The 18,120-nt window shown below is 38.1% G+C and overlaps 1 protein-coding gene across 12 annotated transcripts in view; it reads left to right on the top strand.

Moving 5' to 3' along the window:
• Positions 1-17,753, top strand: part of arvcfb (ARVCF delta catenin family member b) — a 303,746-nt gene extending 285,993 nt beyond the window's left edge. For 11 of the 12 annotated variants that reach the window (XM_072587755.1, XM_072587754.1, XM_072587759.1 and 8 more), the window contains 7 exons: positions 89-281; positions 2,553-2,664; positions 4,302-4,401; positions 7,082-7,129; positions 8,095-8,186; positions 9,815-9,927; positions 15,776-17,753. In XM_072587755.1, the coding sequence (XP_072443856.1) occupies positions 89-281; positions 2,553-2,664; positions 4,302-4,401; positions 7,082-7,129; positions 8,095-8,186; positions 9,815-9,916 (647 nt within the window). In that variant the 3' untranslated portion in view covers positions 9,917-9,927; positions 15,776-17,753. The remainder of the gene's footprint in view (positions 1-88; positions 282-2,552; positions 2,665-4,301; positions 4,402-7,081; positions 7,130-8,094; positions 8,187-9,814; positions 9,928-15,775) is intronic. The other variant, XM_072587761.1, reaches the window with a different exon arrangement.
• Positions 17,754-18,120: the final 367 nt, after the last annotated feature.

Consider the following 18,120-nt stretch of genomic DNA (forward strand, 5'->3'; position numbering starts at 1 on the left):
ATCCATTCAATTCTGGCTTGTCCTTCTTGCAAAGTCTATTCAGTGAAAGGATTTTCATTGTTGTATTTTATGTCTGTGATTCCTGCAGGTAATTATGCGATGCATGACTTGGTAAGTAATCTAACAGGTGGTCAACAAAGACCTGCCAAGAACCTTGAAGAAGACACAATAGTTGCAATACTCAACACTATCCATGAAATTGTTACTGACAGTTCATCAAATGCCAGATCCTTGATTCAAGCACAGGGCATTGAGAAGCTTGTTGCAATCAACAAATCCAGGTAAACTAAATGGAGTTTATAAATTAGGTGGAAATTTCAAGATGTTTTGAGAAATTGAAATACAGATCGTCTCTGAACTGTCCTTGTCACATTTGGTTGAGTTATGTGCTTAACTGACTGCAGTTACAGAACCAAGATTTTTATTTTGATGCAAATCCAAAATAAGGTGTGCACCTTGAAATGTTTTCAAGACTATTTCGTTTTGTGGATTAAAAGAGGAGAAGATACTGTTTAAACAAAAGAAACTGTGCTAGATGTTTGCGGTTTTTAAAAAATTTACTGGACCACCTTGTGAGTACCATGTACATCTTGCTTTATTTGAGCAGTGAGAATTCCTGACAAAATGGCACTGCTTTTGTGCTTAGATCTGTTTTGCCCAGAGACAGTCTTTTGATTGGCTTCTTAATCACCAGTTGTTTGTGCTCAGGGATGATCAGCATAGCAATAACCACTTGAGTGGCTGCAGTCTTGTGTGTGGACAATTACAGCAGAAGCACCTAGACTGCGAAGAGAAAGTGTCCATCTCTATCTTGCTGTCTTCCCCTCACCAATCTGTGTGGAGGGTAAAAGAACATTCCTGAGGGGCTAGCTACACTCCCTCCCATTTATCAAAGTTGCCTTCTGTGCCAATCCTCTGACAAGAGTGTATGAAAATCACCCCCAGAAGCACTAAAAGGTTGAACTCTCCATTAGTGAATGAGAGACTCTGGACTAGTAAATCCACCACCTTGTATCATTTGGCAAAGTTGAAAAGGGCTGCTCATCACTACCTCCAGCAAATGTCCTCTGCACTTGCCAAAGCGTACAACATCTGTGTATCTGCACTAAAGAATTAACTACCCCTAATCAAATTTTATACCTTTTCAACAGAAGGAAAAGGGTTTCCAGCACAATTTGATGCTCAGACTACTTTGCAGTCCTACTAACTGCAAACTATAGTTTGTATCTGAACTTTATCCTCGAGCACTTTAGTGCTATAACCCTTTCTGACTGAACTCGTTACTTTAATCTTGCCACATAACCAATGCAGTTTAATACTTTTCATCATTAAGCTTATGTACATTACAATTTAATAATCTTAAGGCTTATTAAGTACACTAATGTGCTAATAAGATCAAGTCAAAGTATGACTCTTGTCACCACACTCTCTTTGAGGGGACAAGATGACTAGTTTGTGATGCTAACAGCATGGGTTCAATACCCACACTGACTCAGGTTACCTTGAAGGTGCCACCTTCTCAGCCTTGTCCCTTGCCTGAAGTGTGGTGAGCTTCAGGTTAAACCGTTGGTAGATGGGCAGCCCTATGGTCCCCTGGTATGGCGACTTCACTTACCTTTTTATCTAACTCACCAATCAATGCTAATCTTCCAGGATTTTTTTTTAAAGATTACTTAGTGTGGAAACAGGCCCTTCGGCCCAATACGTCCACACCAACCCGCCGAAGCGCAACCCACCCAGACTCATTCCCCTATATTTACACCTTCACCTAATACTAAGGGCAATTTAGCTTGGCCAATTCCCCTAACCTGCACATTTTTGGACTGTGGGAGGAAACCGGAGCACCCGGAGGAAACCCACGCAGGCACGGGGAGAATGTGCAAACTCCACACAGACTGTTGCCTGAGTCAGGAATTGAACCCGGGTCTCTGACGCTGTGAGGCAGCAATGCTAACCACTGTGCCACCGTGCCACCCAATCTCCCTGTGCTTGCGTGGGTTTCCTCCAGGTGCTCCGGTTTCCTCCCACAGTCCAAAATGTGCAGGTGAGGTGAATTGGCCATGCTAAATTGCCTGTAGTGTAATGTAGGGGAATGGATCTGGGTGGGTTGCTCCTTGGAGGGTCGGTGTGGACTTGTTGGGCCAAAGGGCTTGTTTCCACACTGTAAGTAATCTAATCTAAACACTGATGTTTACAGGGGGAGATTCAGTGAACGTGATGTTGATTGTTGTAGGGAACTGGTTAGACTTGTGGAAACAGCTGGAGTGCTCAGCCAAACAAAATTGAATCACTTTGCTTCTGAGTATAAGGTTTTATGTAGAGTGACCCATTTAACTCAATTGTCAGCTGCTAAAGTGTAAAGTGCTTCTCAGATTTAGGGGATTTCATGAGACTTCTAGATGGGGATTAAATTAACAGTCAAGTTAGTGTGTACAGAAACGTGGCTGTAAAACAAAGGAAAAAGTTCAACAGTTGTCTTTGCATTGAATCTATCTAAAAATACTTTGTGTGTGCTGGTTTTTAATTGTACTGATTTGAATTTAATATTGTAGCCAGTCAGTAAGGGAGATGAAAGCTGCAGCTCATGTTTTGCAAACAGTTTGGAGTTACAAAGAGTTGAGAAATGCGTTGCATAAAGACGGCTGGAACAAGTCCCATTTTCAGGTAAGAGTCCCATTTAGAATTCCAAGATTTGGGGGTTTAGCTGCACAACAGTTCTATAAGGTCAACAGGTTTATGATGTATTGATGGTCTCAGTCTACATGTTGTAGCAATTACTATCAGTTATACTATATACATATTCTTCCAGACAGGATTACACAATGTTTTTTGAGTTTAGTTAGCTGCTTGTATAGAGATTTAATCACCACTTTGATTTGCCTGCATGGGGGTTTTACAAGCTCAGAATGACAATGTAGCTGACATTTGAGCTTTCTGAATTAACTGGAGCAAACAGGAGACATTATATTTAACGCTTATCACTTTCATAGATATTGGTTTATATAAATTATACAGTCCACTTTCTTGATAGAAACTATTCGACTGGTTTAAATGAAGTTTCTTAGACTTAATATCAAAAATATCTGAAGAACATTGTGTTAGTTAGATATCTATGGAAGTGCAGCCCTAACTCAGTTTTGCTATTGCCTTGAAGACTCACATTTCCTGAGGGATGCCATTTTGTTCTAATTAATATACTTTTTAAGACCTGTCTGTGGTGAGTTTCTATTTCTTGCACATGACTGTTTGTCCCAATTCTAGATATCAAGTGGCTCACCTTATGTATGAAAGCATTATTCCAGCAAGTGATTTCGATTTGTTCCTTGATTCAGTACAGCAACTGAGGCAATAACCATGCTCTCCATGTGGATGTAAAACAACCTCTGGCTTAATTCAAAGAAATCCAAAGATTTACTATATTTTTCATTTTATTGTTGCTTTGGACCAATCATAGGCGCTGAGCAGCAGTTATTCTGGAAAAGTGTATGATTACTAGAGCCTGATGTATCATTGCATTATCAATTGAAACGCATTGAATTTCCACAATCGCCTGCTTGCTTTAACCAATGTCAGTCTAGAGTCCTATCAAAGGTAAATAACTAAAAATGAGAGAAATTAATCAATGGTTACACAATCACCATTATATAACCCATGAGAGTACCAGAAAGTAACGGTTATAATTGGGAGAATTGCATGATCACTCTTGAGCATCAGGAAAACTCAAAAAGTACAGGAGAATCTTTTAATTACAGATTTCCATAGAACTTCTGTTTGTTGTATGAAGTTGATGGTTTGTGCCAATAAGTGGCACTCCACAAAATCCTGCAATGTCATATAAAGGTAATGTTATGACCATTTCAGAAGTCTGTGATGCTTAATTGATAAACTTATGTATGTCATTTAACCATAAAGATGAGAAAAATCTTGAATTTTCAGATTGACTTCTGCCAAATTGGAAGTCCAGTTGTTGTAATTGGTTCTAGTACCTTGTATTTTAGTGAGGTTTAATTAGATGGTGATTCCTTTTGATGGTCACAAATCAATGTCCCCTGCTGGAAAGTGTTTGATTAAAGCAGAATTGAATGTGCCTACAGTGACCTGCAGTCAAATCGGCTGTTATTCCACAATTCAGACTTGCACAGAAGGTTGTGCTGGGTAAGGCATTCAAGTGTGCTTGGCATTTATGAAACCATATTTGTGAAATCCTCTCTTCAGGAAAATGTAGAGCAAAACATGTACAAAACTTGTGTCTATTTGTTGACTAAAACTTAATTTATTTAACTTTTTTTAACAATATGTAGCCTAATGTGACTACACTTCCCAAGGGATCCAAGAGTGGTAGCAAAGCAATTGGCTATGATGACAGCACTCTCCCATTAATTGAAAGGAACCAGAAAGATGGTGAGTGTTGGACATGTTAAATTACATTCTCTTTTGGCTCCAGTTTGTCTGCTGATACTGTAACCAGCCTGCAGCACTAGCATAAATTATCTCCAATTTCAGAAATCATAACACATTTGATGATGGACATTATTTAAAACGTTGGCCATTTTTAATATAATATTTCCAGAATTTATTTTATTACACATAGCATTACCTTTTTATGCTATATGGCAGTTATGTCTTTGCTGTTGCTCTGAAACAATTTGATTTTTCATCTTCCTCCCCTTCCTGTTAAAGTACTTGACCTTTGGCTCTTCTGTCCTCAAGGCTCAGAATATTTGGGATATCACAGTGTGTTTTACAACTGTCTTACAAAGATGTGTGCCGTGCTAAGAATTACATCTGTGAGCACATCATAACATGGTCTCCTTCCTATCAGAAAGATATTGTGAAACGTGAAAGCTTTCAGAAAAAAATTACAAGGTGTTGCCAAGGTTGGAGGATTTGAGCTATAGGGAAAGGTTGAACAGGCTGGGGTTGTTTTACCTGGAGCATCGGAAGCTGAGGGATGACCTTATAGAGGTTTATAAAATCATGAGGGGTATGGATAGGATAAATAGACCAAGTCTTTTCCCTGGGGTGGGGAAGTCCACAACTAGAGGGTATAGGCTTGGGGTGAGGGGAAAAGATATAGAAGAGATCTAAGGGGCAACTTTTTTCACGGAGAGGGTGGTACATGTATGGAATGAGCTGCCAGAGGATGTGGTGGAGGCTGGTACAATTGCAATATTTAAAAGGCATCTGAATGGGTATATGAATAGAAAGGGTTTGGAGGGATATGGGCCAGGTGCTAGCAGGTGGGACTAGATTGGGTTGGGATATCTGGTCGGCATGAACAAGTTGGACCGAAGGGTCTGTTTCCATGCTGTACATCTCTGTGACTTGATAATCCCTACAGAGCGGAAGCAACCCTTTCAGTCCTTGAGTCCACACTGACCTTCTGCCCCCCAGACCTGTCCCCCAGCTTATCCTTGCAACCCTGCATCTCCCATGGTCAGTCCACCTAACCTGCATGTCTTTGGACTGTATGAGGAAACTGCCACACCCAGAGAGAACCTGTGCAGACAATGTGCATACTCCGCACAGACAGTTGACAGAGGATGGAATTGAACCCTTGCTGTGAAGCAGCAGTGCCCCATGTCACCTGCCAGTCTTCAGATCAGGACTTGTGTACTTCCTTTCTCAAATGTACATATGTTACAGACAGAAGTGAGGAAGCAGTACTACTGCTTGTGTTGTACACCCCATACCCATTCAGGTCAAATGGAGACCGCCTCATTCGGCTTGTTTTCTTAAACTGATTTAATTTGAATTACAATGTGCACAGTCAGACCAAACAATATTAAGTTGAGATATTGTGCTTCAAAACAAAATTTGAGCTGTCCCCATCACCTCCACTGAGGGAGCTTCCAGGCAACTGATTCTTAAGTTTAGGCCAGTGCTGCTTCATAATCCATAACTGGGCACTGACCAAAAGTGACCTGGAGTACACTTCTGTCAGTTGTTGTTCCCTTTGGAATTTCTTGATTTGTCTAGCAAGGAGATTTGCAGCTGTGAGCCTGCGCCTAGTGACCTGTCATTCTGAGAAATTGAATTTTTATCTTAACTTTATCTGTATGTTGATTATTATTAAGCATCACTTTTCAATTGCATATGGTCAGGTTTAATCTGTTACTTCAGGAGTAAAAGCAATATGTGAAATTAGCCTCCTTTGTAAAATAAATGTCGTCATCACAGTGGTAACTTGGATTTTTCATACAATGATCAGGAATGCAGTGGCCAACAGAGGGCTCTGATGAAGGAGCAAGGAATGGGACTAATTAGATAGCTCTTTGAAAGAGCAGACACTGACACAATGGGTCAAATCGGCCCCTTTGTACTGTAATGATTTCAGATGGCTTCAATTTTCTAGTAAGTTGGTCCATTTTATTGTTCATGCAGTGAACGTTCACTTTATGCGCTCACCACAATTTCATTTGGGTCATCTTGACTGCAATTTTGACATGCTTCTAAAATCACCAGCTGAACCAAATGAAACTGGAAAACGTTCAAGATAATGTAATGGTAGAAATAGTTTCAGTGCAGAGTTCCTGCTCCATTCAACAACATTTTGGTGACCCATGAGAGGCATTGCAGCCAAAACAATGTACTGATCAAAAGTTATTTTCAGATGGCTTTGATAGTTTAGAATTTACCTAAGAAGTGGATCTTCTCACTCTAGTGGGCAAATGGAGGTTTTAGCTATGAGACAGGGAGCATTCTGGAAGAAGACCAACTGTTTACATTTCTGTATTGGTCATTAATCGCAAAGAGATTATCAAACTGCTTTACAGGGTGATGGACAAAAAAGCAAGTAGACAGAGGGACCAGTGAGAGAAAACAGTGGGTGTGTTTGTTTTTAATGGAAAGAGATGTTTCAAAAACTTTGCTTTCACTTGTTGCATATGTAGTTGTCTGACAGTGTGGCAAATATTTGTGAGGGAGTAACAGTACTTGAACTGTTGGATTCTGTGGACTTCAAAAATTGCCCTGCAATCTTCAAAGGGTTTGACGTTAAATCCTGGAAGCTTACAATAGCTTGCAGTAAGCAAGTTTAGCTTGTGCACACTGCCAACTTCATGATAAATTTTATTTTTAGGTAATAAATGGTCTGGCGAAATGATTCCCATGGAACAGTTTGGCCCAGGTAAATACTGCTTTGAATTACTTTTGCTTGTGCTCATGAATTCTGCTTGCTATTATAACCATTCTTCAGTGCTTTGAGAGGAGCAAATTATTCCATTTAAAACTCATCTTTTATTAAACTTGAGAAATTAATAGCTAGGCTTGTTTTCAAAAGGATAATATGGTAACCATTTCGGTTCAATTTTGGACTTTGTTTGGATGCAGTCCTGTAATGAGGACTTTTTTTGGGATTGATTTTTATTCCCCAGTTGTGTTGTAGTATAGGTATTTGAAATACCTACAAAATAATGTTTTAAATAATTCAACTGCAGCCCCTAGTTGTGGAAAACTGGTACTACACTAAGCCAAGAAAAAGAAAAAAAATTACTGACTGCTGGAAATCTGAAGCAAAAAAGAACAGGAAATGCTGGAAATATTCAGAATGTCAGGCAGTATTTGTCAAGAGAAACATGATTAACATAGATTACTGCCATTTCAAGTCCTCAAGCAGCATATGCTGTATTTAAACAGCAAGGTTATTAAAGTCAAGAATAACTAATATCCAGTTTTGGTTGCAAAATAATGATTTAGTGCCATTTCAAAATGATTTTGATGTGTGTTTTGCAAGGTGTTGAAATCTTCATTTTTTTACTGATATCTACACATTTTTATTTTACTTTCCTTGGATGTTTTAAATGAGGACTTTCGATCCACTGTACTAGATTTAGATTAACATGTCCAGAAATACTACTACTGTCTCCCCTCCCTCCTACTCCAAGACTTGGTTTGAATGGCTATATCTTATTTACATTTGCTTTAGGTTTGGTTGGTGCATGTTGGCTTTGACTACTTGTGAATTATTTTTCTGTTTATCTCATCCTTTCAGAGATTGAAATGTCCTTTTATGATATTACTCTTCAAAATTATTCATGGAAATGAATTTTGAGATGCATGCCCTTGTCTTGAATTATGTATTTGTCATCACAGATACTTACTCTACCTTGGATCAGAGGGAGAAAGAGCACAAGTGTAAGACTATGGATGTTTCTGCAGATGCTTTTGAGCAGCAACCTTTGCGGGTAGGCTATGTTGTGGTCATTTTATAGCGCGCTCTCTCAAGAAGCCGAAAACTACCACTTAGGTCGGGCAACTCTCATTTGATACCTGAATCCAGTTCTGGACAGAACTATTGAGACAAATAATCTTAGGTTGATAGTGTCTTGGCACACTCATTTTATGATTGGTTTTTGTGTGTGATAGACCTGTTCCTAATTTGCATGTCAGTTGCTGCTGTAGGTAGCTATTTTGAAGAGATTAATGACTTTCAAGCTTATTACCCTAACTGATAATCTTTAATTAATCTGCTTTCTTACCTTCTTACGCCATTCTTGTCCTGGAATTGCTCTTGTCATGTTTGATTTGTCAGCTCTGCGCACGAATGTTAATGCTACCCTGAATTGAAAGGGTGCTTCATTGTGTTTGTGAATGTTGCATGAACTGTTCTGAATTTTTCCAGAAACATAAGGCCACAAAAATGTGTTTTAAAAAAAAGATTTTTTTCAAAATTGCATGTTATGAAATTTCCCTTGAGAAATCTCTATGATCCAATGATTCTAAATGAGGTGCATAACGCTGGTTGATAAATATTGATTTTGCTGCCCTGGTCATGTTGTAGTGCATTGACATCTCAAATGGAGAAGGTAGAATGATAGATTCAGCTTGAAGAGGCTGTAGGAAGTGAATAAACTGTGCTGATCGAGCTAAATAATAAGTGTAAGGAGGTGAAAAGAGAAGGGTAAGTTGCAAGTTTGTGATGAAAGCAATGGGTACATAATACTTTACAGTAATGTTGAGGAAAACAATTTGTGTTAGTAGTGAATAGTCCTATGCAATAATACTTAATGTGCAATTTTTCTATTTGTGCATTGTGTTTTTAGACATGACCTTCATTGATCCTTTTTATCCAATGATTTGAATTATATTTCCATTATCAAATTATGCATGTCGCCAACTTAACTTCAAATTGATATAACCTTGTGAAACCACTTTTTTTTTAAAAAACTCCCTGGACATAAAATTAGTGTTTCAAGTAGATTATTATTTTGAACTCTATAATATCTTGATCAGTTCTTGGCTTTCCAAAAAATAAGTGGAATAAATAAGTGAAAATGAAGAAGGGAGACAAAATCAGAATACCTTTTCAACAATATGCTGAGCTTTATTTAATTCAGTGCCAAGATGTTTTTTGAAGTAGAATAGATGTTTCCATTATTTTCTATTGAATAATTTTGTTTTCAAACTGAATCTTGAAAGATTTATGGCTTCATATGATTCATGCTGTAATACAATGAATCAATATGAGTGAAGTTGCATTTCCTGTTCAACCAATTTCCTCATCAAACTGTAGAAACTTACAAGGTTTGCAAAATTACTCTAAATTCAATCACTTGCTAGACAGATTTTCAGTAACCCTTGCTTTACATGTGCAGCAAAGCCAATGAACTTGGTTCAAAATATGTTTTCAGTGCACCCAAATTTAAATGCACACATTCCATATTGAGTTATTTTTAAAACTAAAGCTATTTTTGTGGTCTTGATCTTGAGCTGTCAAGTGTAGTTAATTGCTTTTACGTTAAACTAACTTGCCTTTATCTATACCTGTTTTATGCCAGCCGTCTTGCTATTAACCCTTTCCCTGTTGCTACAGAATGATTCAAATAAGAAAAACATTAACAGGATTAGTAGGGCCTCAGTGAATCTTGTGGATGCTAATGACACAAAACCTCAACCTGTTGACTCCTGGGTCTAAACGCTTGCATGGTAGGTGTCTTTGAGTTCCAATCGCCTAATTAATCTACTGTACAATGGCCTCCAATCAGAAGTAAAATTGTTAACTGTGTAACCTTTGGTTTTGACGTCTCATTGATTAGTATTTGCATAGCAGTTGCTTCCTGGAATTGAAAGGGTGTACATATAACCTGTTAAATCTTTAAGCAGCCTTGTCATTTTATATAAGTTTTAAAATACTACATTTCTGATAAAATCATGATGGACTTTAGACACTTTGATTTTTTTGTAAGCTCGTTACATTTTTCCTCTTGAGTTAACCCAATATTTATTATCAATGTATATCTGGAGTCTGAATCTGCTGTGTGCTGTTTGTGTATGAAAACCTCAACTTAAGCTGTCACCCTGTGCTGTAGTGGTCTGTCCCTACTCCTGGACCAATTTCAAGTCCCACCAGCACCAGAGGTGTGTAATAACATCTCTGAACAGAATAATTGGAAAGATAAGTTAAATAGAAAAAAACTAAACTGTCACCCTACCTAACATGTGCCTAAAGGTTTGGAGCAAGCTACGGTCCTATGGCATGAGTGATGATGAGCAGTGAAGCTGTTCCTTCACCAGATGTAGCCAAAGAAAATAGACTGATCATTTATGTGAGTGCTGTTTGTGGGACATTACTATCAGAGAATGGTTGCTGCATCAAGTTAGGTTGACATGGTCAATCACTGTAGGGTTTCAGATCAATATGCTCTCATTGAAAGGCAGAACAGACTAGAGAGCCTGCATGATCTATTCCTTTCCCTAAGAAATTGAACACTTTTTTTGTTACCATTAAAAATTGCACTTTGTATCTATTTTGATGTAAAATCACTGACCAAGGCTAACATTTCCCATTTCAAATTGCAACTTCAATCTGCCAACATTCATTTAGGCTGAAATATCTTATGAATAGCATAACTGCTAGAATTGTTGATGTTTCAATTAGTTTTGTGTTTTCAATAAACGAGCTGAAAACTTCTTCACATGCAGAGTATGAGAAATATGTGTTGACAAGTGAATAAATTACGACTTAATGATTCTTTGTGCAGAATCAAAATCGCTAGGTCATGTTTATGGCTTTATGGAGGTACACTTTCCTGTACAATTTATTCACACCATTATCACTGCACCAATAAGTCTTTTGACTGATTATACAAATATGTGCATATGGGTTAGCTGGTTTGTAATGCAGTGATATTAACAGCGTGGGGTTCAATTCCCGCACCAGTTTAGGTTGCAATGAAAGATTCTCCTTCTCAATCTCTCCCGTTGTCTGAAGCAATGTGATTCTTGGTTTAAACTACCATCTTTAATGAGCAAACAGCTGTATGTTCTAAAAGGACTACAGTGACTTTACTTTTACTTTAATATGTATTCCTGACCATACTAGTGCACCAGCATGTTGTTCTGCAGCTATCTTTTCCATTGTTGCTGGGGCTCACAGACTGTCAGCAGTCTCCTTTAAATAACCACTGAAAATGGCCAAACCCCGTTTTCATGTTGCTGCTTGCTTCCGCCGATGCTTAAGATTTTGTCTGATGTGTTGTGTGGAGTTAACAGCACATGTATTATTTGCCTGTCATTAGCCCTCTGTAAATAAACAGTAAATAATATGTGCACTTTGTAAATGCTGGCTCAAATGGCTGATAACCTCCTTAATTGCACTTATTCATTAAGCAAGGTCTGCTCATGAGACTATGCCCAAATTGTGCCAAGTTTGCTGATTTTAATTGAATCAACTGTTGATACATTAGGCTCGATGAGGCAACTTAACATCTGTTTCAGTTATTGCTTCTAACATGTGGCCATCAAGTGAAGGACAAGATTAGGAAGGGCAGTGAAGATTTTGGTATCTAAATTTGTCCCAAAAAGAAATGAATTGATGGAGTGCAAGCTTCTGTGTATGGTTGTGTATTTGTATTGCACTGTTCTGTTGTTCATCTGTCCCTGTTTCTGTTGTACTAAATTCACAACGATGGCTTCATGCTTCCTGCACCTTTAATTGTGATAGTGGCCAAGCATACAGCTGGGTCACATTCCTCTAACATGACAGTTTGCAAATGTGAAGCATAATCTCTAATTCATTGGAATTACTAATTATCCTACTTAGTTTACAAATTGAAATTTGTTTTTACTTGTTAAAATTGTTAAATTGCACTACCTTCTGCAATTGTTTCCAATGTTAAAAATAGCTTGAAAATTAGAATGTTTTACTGAGGTTAATAGTGATTAATTGACAGCTCTGATTTAAGTGATTTATCTTTTGGGTTGTGGCTGTCACATAGGCAAATATGTCAGCCAGCCTCTTCATGAAATCCCTCCTGATCCATGACCAGTTAAACTGTTTTATGTCCACCACCATAAGGAGACGAAACATTGGCTCATTCAAAAAATTGCACTTCTGACAGTGCAGTACTCCTTTAAACTGCATTGCAATGAAATTGCATGATTATATGCTGAAATTCAGCAGTAGGGCTTGAATCCATGTCCTACTGATCCTGCAGTGAGCATGCTCCCACTCGCATAGCAATTGAATGCAAAATTGTCAGTGCCTTCTAAACAAAAGATAAATACGTCGATCTTTCACCTAGCCTGGTGTGTGATATCATTTTCTCAGAATGCATTATTCCTCGCCTCAACATTTACAAAAAAAATGTTGTTGCTGGAAATCAGAAAAACAAACAAATTGCTGCAAAAACTTATCAAGTCTGACAGCATCTATGAAGCCAAAGCAGAGTTAATGTTTTGGATCCAGTGACCCTCCTCCATAACTGATTTTAGCCAGGAAAGGGTTGGTATATGTGCTGAAGTTGGGCAGAGGGAAGAGGAGGAATAAACAAGAGATGGATGTGGAGCCCAGAAAGAGAGAACAATTGGGCTGACCAAGGAATGGGTAAAGGCCAGCCTGGGAGAATCAATAGCTGCTGATTGGGACCATTAGTAACTGACAATGGGTTGGTTGTGGTAGCAGCCACTTTGATGACACCGGCTTGGTGCGTGGGCTATGGGATAAGGACATGGGTGAAGGTGCTCAGGCCCTAAAATTATTGATCTCAATAATGACAGACCTTCATGGCTGCTACCACAACCAAACCATAAATTATTAGCAACTGTTGATTCCTCTCAGGCTGATCTTTACACATTCCTTTCTTTTTCTCTCTCTGGGCTCCATTTACTCCTGTGGTTTACTCCCCCACCTTATCTTCAGCATATATGCCTACACCTTCTTAGCTACATTCATTTCTGAAGAAGGGTCACCAGACCCAAAACGTTAACTCAAAACTTATAGTCTCCTGCATCCTGCCAAGTTGTTCACATAGATCCCATTTAACCTTTATTTTGTAAAGTACATTGTTAATTTAAAATTGCATGCATCTTCTTAATTTCCTAGCTAGTTTCATGTGTTACTTTAATATTGTTATGTAAATGCATTGTCTACTGAAATGATTCTGATCGTGCAGCTATTTTGACACTTGCTGTATTTCTGGATTGTTAAAGTCACCATGACTGTCCAAATAAATTGAATCGGAAATGCAGTAATATATAAGTAGGGGTCAATATTTAATAGACTAAAATGCTTTGATTTTTAACACCAACTGAAGGAAGTCATTTTCATGAGATCATCCCTTCAACATGGGAATGGTTGAATGAATTGATAAGCTAGGGTAAGGACTGCTTCCAGCATGTTTGTAAAACAAAATAGTCTGCCCTTTCTCCGTATCTTAAATGGAAAAAGATGAGAGTGAAAACTGCAGCAGGTAAATGTGATTTTTTTTATATGACTGTGCACAAAAAGGGTGAATGAAATGAATTAGCCACAGGAACAAGTCTAAATAAAAACTGAGCTGAAAATGTGTTGCTGGAAAAGCGCAGCAGGTCAGGCAGCATCCAAGGAGCAGGAGAATCGACGTTTCTGGCATGAGCCTTCCTCATTCCTGAAGAAGGGCTCATGCCCGAAACATCGATTCTCCTGCTCCTTGGATGCTGCCTGACCTGCGCTTTTCCAGCAACACATTTTCAGCTCTGATCTCCAGCATCTGCAGTCCTCACTTTTTCTCCTAAATAAAAACTGAGTATAGTTACAGTCTCTTATTCAAATTTACGTGCAATTTTTATAAAAACTGACTACAAGGGCAGTATGATTTCACGATGTTCTTGAAATCCAGTTGCCTGATGGTGTGAACATGCCTCTGGCCCAAAGAGGTTGTGAAACCAATTAGTAAACATTTCCCTGGTTACCCAGCCTGTCTTATTGCATAATATTGAGGGGTCACAATGGTGTTTGGGTAAATTATCTTGGGGAAAGAGCATGAAGGTTCTGCTTGAAGAAGAACTGCTAGCTGAAACAGGCCAAAACCGACTGATATGGTTCGGGTTACAGATTCTCCAGGCAAGTTGACGTAAGGATGCGTTTGGGGGAAAAAAACTATGGTTTTTAGGTCGCTTCTCTCTGGAGAGAAGGAGGAAGAGGAGACCTGATCAAGGTATGCAAGATAATGTGAGGAATAGATAGTCAATAGCCAGAGACCTTTCCCCAGGGCAGGATTGACTGGTACAAGGGGTCATAGTTTTAAGATATTGGGAAACGTCAGAGGTAGGCTCTTTATTCAGAGAGTTGTGAATGCATGGAATGCATTGCCATCTGTGGCGGTGGAAGCAGAGTCCTTCAGGGCATTTAAGCGACTGCTGGACACGTACATGGATAGCAGTGAGTTGAGGGGTGCATAGGTTAAGTTATTATATTTTCCATTAGGATTGAGCCTTGGCACAACATCGTGGGCCAAAGGGCCTGTTCCATGCTGTACTTTTCTATGTTCTGTGTTCTTCAGAGCATACCCAAAGGCCTTCAATATAAGATAGTCATCAAGAAATCCAATATGGAATTTTGGAGAAATGTCTTTATCGGAGAATGTGGGACATTCTACCACAGGGACTAGTTGAAGTGAATAATATAGATGCATTTAGTGAGAAAAGTATTTGAGCAAAAAGGGTGTAGAGGGTTACAACAAAAGCACTAGAGAAGAGCAGATGGAAGAAGGTTTGAGTGAGGCATGGACTGGTTGGGTTGAATGGTCTGTCTGTGCCATATATATGCACAATATATCTGTGGTTTGATTATGAATTATCAATTTTAAGAAGCTGCCATCAGTTAAGAATAATTCAAACTGGTGTACATTCAACTAGTTTAATAATTCCCTCCCTTACAGAACCTACTCATAGTCTGATCGATTATCACGTTAAGAGAGCCACATATAACTAAACTCAAATCTCAGGCTGACTGCATTTTGCCACTGACAGGATAAACCTCCTTCCTCTCATACTAGGAAGAATAATTGTTATAAGACTTGACTAATCTCTCTTCTGATCAGCCAACACTTTGGTGTTGTACAGTCACCATACTATTCTCCCAAATTCATGTAACAAATGCAGTGGGTATACACAGGAAAAGGTGCATTTAAAAATACTTTATTGCACTGAACCCAAAACTTAACAATTTTGTCATTAAATTTGTGTATGTAGTAGAATGTAAGCAAGTTGGAATGATTTGATGTTTACAGGATCATTCAGCTTCAAGTTTCAGCAGTATTGGGCTTCACACATCTTGGAAATCTAAAGGTATTTTTAATGCAGTTTTTAATGTAATTACCTCCATAAGATTGGAAAATCCTCCCAACAAAACAAGGCAAATCCTTCTGGAAAGAACATTTTTCATGAAGCAATGACTCCACACAATGTCAATCCAGGAAAGATTGATCAGTGACAACTTTAGCAAATGTAATTTTTTTTTTCAGAAAAAAATAATAGTTACCACAACCTATAACTTGCTATCCTTTTATTCCAGGCATGAAATGCAGCAGTTACTGAACATGACATTATCACTACTGCCATTAGATTCGGAGGACCTCATTTATGGAAGCTGTCAACTAAATTTAACGTGGAGAAAGAAGTTCCATCAGTCAAACCATTACATTACCACAACTTTCAGGGAGATGGGTGGGGAAGTGAGGGGATTAAAAAGTCACAAGTTAATCTCTCCAAATGTAGCAGCCCTTCAGCCTAATATTTAATTTTTGTCTGGTTGATTAGATTTCTTTTGAAATCTTTGCAATGACTGGTATGAAGGTTGATAAGAGAATGTTGTATGTTGAAGGGAAAGGAAGCCAAGAAGGTCTTTTTTTAAAAAAAAAAATACTTTAAGAACTGGTTCCAAAGCATTGCAGTTTTTCACCATAATGAAAAGCATGGACCACAACTTTGCTAGCACTTCACTTTCTGAGCTGTGAAAACCAAGTCTAAATCTGTTTTCATTTTATTATGGATTTTGTGTGTTGAGTGAATAGATGAGATAAATACAAAGCTGCTGCTGGATTAAAGGATATGGACAAAGAAGGTTGAAACAGGGCTTGATAGAAGACTTTGAAGTTGATCAGTGGAATAAGCTCAACTTGCTGGGTTTATTGAATTGGTGTAATTATGTAGTTTTAACTGAGGTGTTACACGTTCCATGAAGAAAATACAAAATATTTCAGTAGATTTTGGCAGAATAGTTCCAAGTTATTTAAATGCAGATGAAAATTTTACTGATCAGATGATACTTAACTCCTTTTTGCCATTTTGTATATTTAACCTGTTCCATTTTTGGATTTTATTGATTGTGGAATGCTGACTTAACATTATTGGGATGCTTTGCAACTTTTGGCACACTTCAGTTTTTGTACATTCAAAGCCGGCATGAAAAAGGTGACATTGGTCTTTCTAAGGAAGAAGCAAAAAAAGGCATGTCCTCTCCTTCCACTTCCACTCTGCCTGCCCCACCCACCAAAACCACCCCAAGTCAAATAATTCAAGGTGCTGATCCAGTGCGACAAGTTTGTCTTTGTATTTTGAACTGTTGTACGTCTTTTTACACGAAAAAAAAATTTTGTTGTGTGAAGTTCCAGTTGATTTTTACTTATTGCAATTGAGTTACAGACTGAATTTTCAACCTGATGCCTGGAATACGCATTTTAAAACACTGATGTTTTTCTTCAAGCGCTTCCAAGTTAGTGGAAGAGTTGAATTTATTTTGCTTAAATAATATCTGGCATGTACAGTATATATCCATCATGTCTAACAATCTTGGTTAGTTCAACTTTTACAATGTCTTTTTGTAGCAGAGCTGTATCTTATTACTTTTCCTTTGGTTTGGGTTGGGGGTGGGTTGGATTGATTCTGAAGCAATGCTTTTCTTCAAATACTAAAGTACCTGAAAGATGAACTAGAATACTTCAGTTGCCAAAACAGTGTCATTGGATGGTATGAACACAAAATTTGCTGTTAATTCTTGTTTGTTGCCAAAGGGTTGGAAAATAGAGATACCCAAGTACAACAGCTGTTCGTGACCTTTAATTATTTTTCTTCGGTGTAGTATGTGCTGCAGATGACTGCTTTGAAGAAACAACAAGCAAGATCTACCATTCTGGTTGTAGATATTACTGTTCAGATATCTCAAATCTTCTGATTATTAGTGGCAATTGTGTTTGTACTATCATGTGCCTTAAACTTTTCATGGTAGGAAAAGATAATGTGTTTTTATATATAATATATATATTACTCTTAGCCTAACTGTAGTTTATACCGGTGGGTTTTGCATTGCATTGCATTACACTGTATTATAAATTACACTTAACAATGACTTATGCTTTCTTAGAACTATGCTACAGTGACCGAATGTATTATGTTCAATTTCACTAATATCCTGCAGCAGGTAGAAAGCTTGTTAAACCAGGTTTGTAGAATTATCAACTTGGTGTGTTTTCAATAAACAATGCCTGAATATGCTTTTGTCTGTTTCTTCAAACTATTCCTCAGATCTGTGCTGCCCATTTGTACAAATAATTATCCATTGAGACAGCTGAACTCTTTGACCAGCAATTACTCTGTTTTGCTGTAAAGCCAGACTTTGAACCTGATGGTCTGTATGTGATGGGGAGGGTCCTGTTATCTAATGCCTACTGACTTCTGTTATACTGAGAAATTCTGGCCAATATTTCTAATTTATTAGCTCTGTGTCTCTTGAACTGTGGAGAACATTTGTTGACCCTGATTTATTTCAATTCAGTAGCAAGAGTCTCTATTGCATTCAGTTCCTTGAATAGACCTAGCATCTGTGATTTTATTCTTTTGTACTCTGTTATTGTGCATCTA

Source organism: Chiloscyllium punctatum, chromosome 17 (genome assembly GCF_047496795.1).
Source record: "Chiloscyllium punctatum isolate Juve2018m chromosome 17, sChiPun1.3, whole genome shotgun sequence".
NCBI classification, from domain to species: domain Eukaryota; kingdom Metazoa; phylum Chordata; class Chondrichthyes; order Orectolobiformes; family Hemiscylliidae; genus Chiloscyllium; species Chiloscyllium punctatum.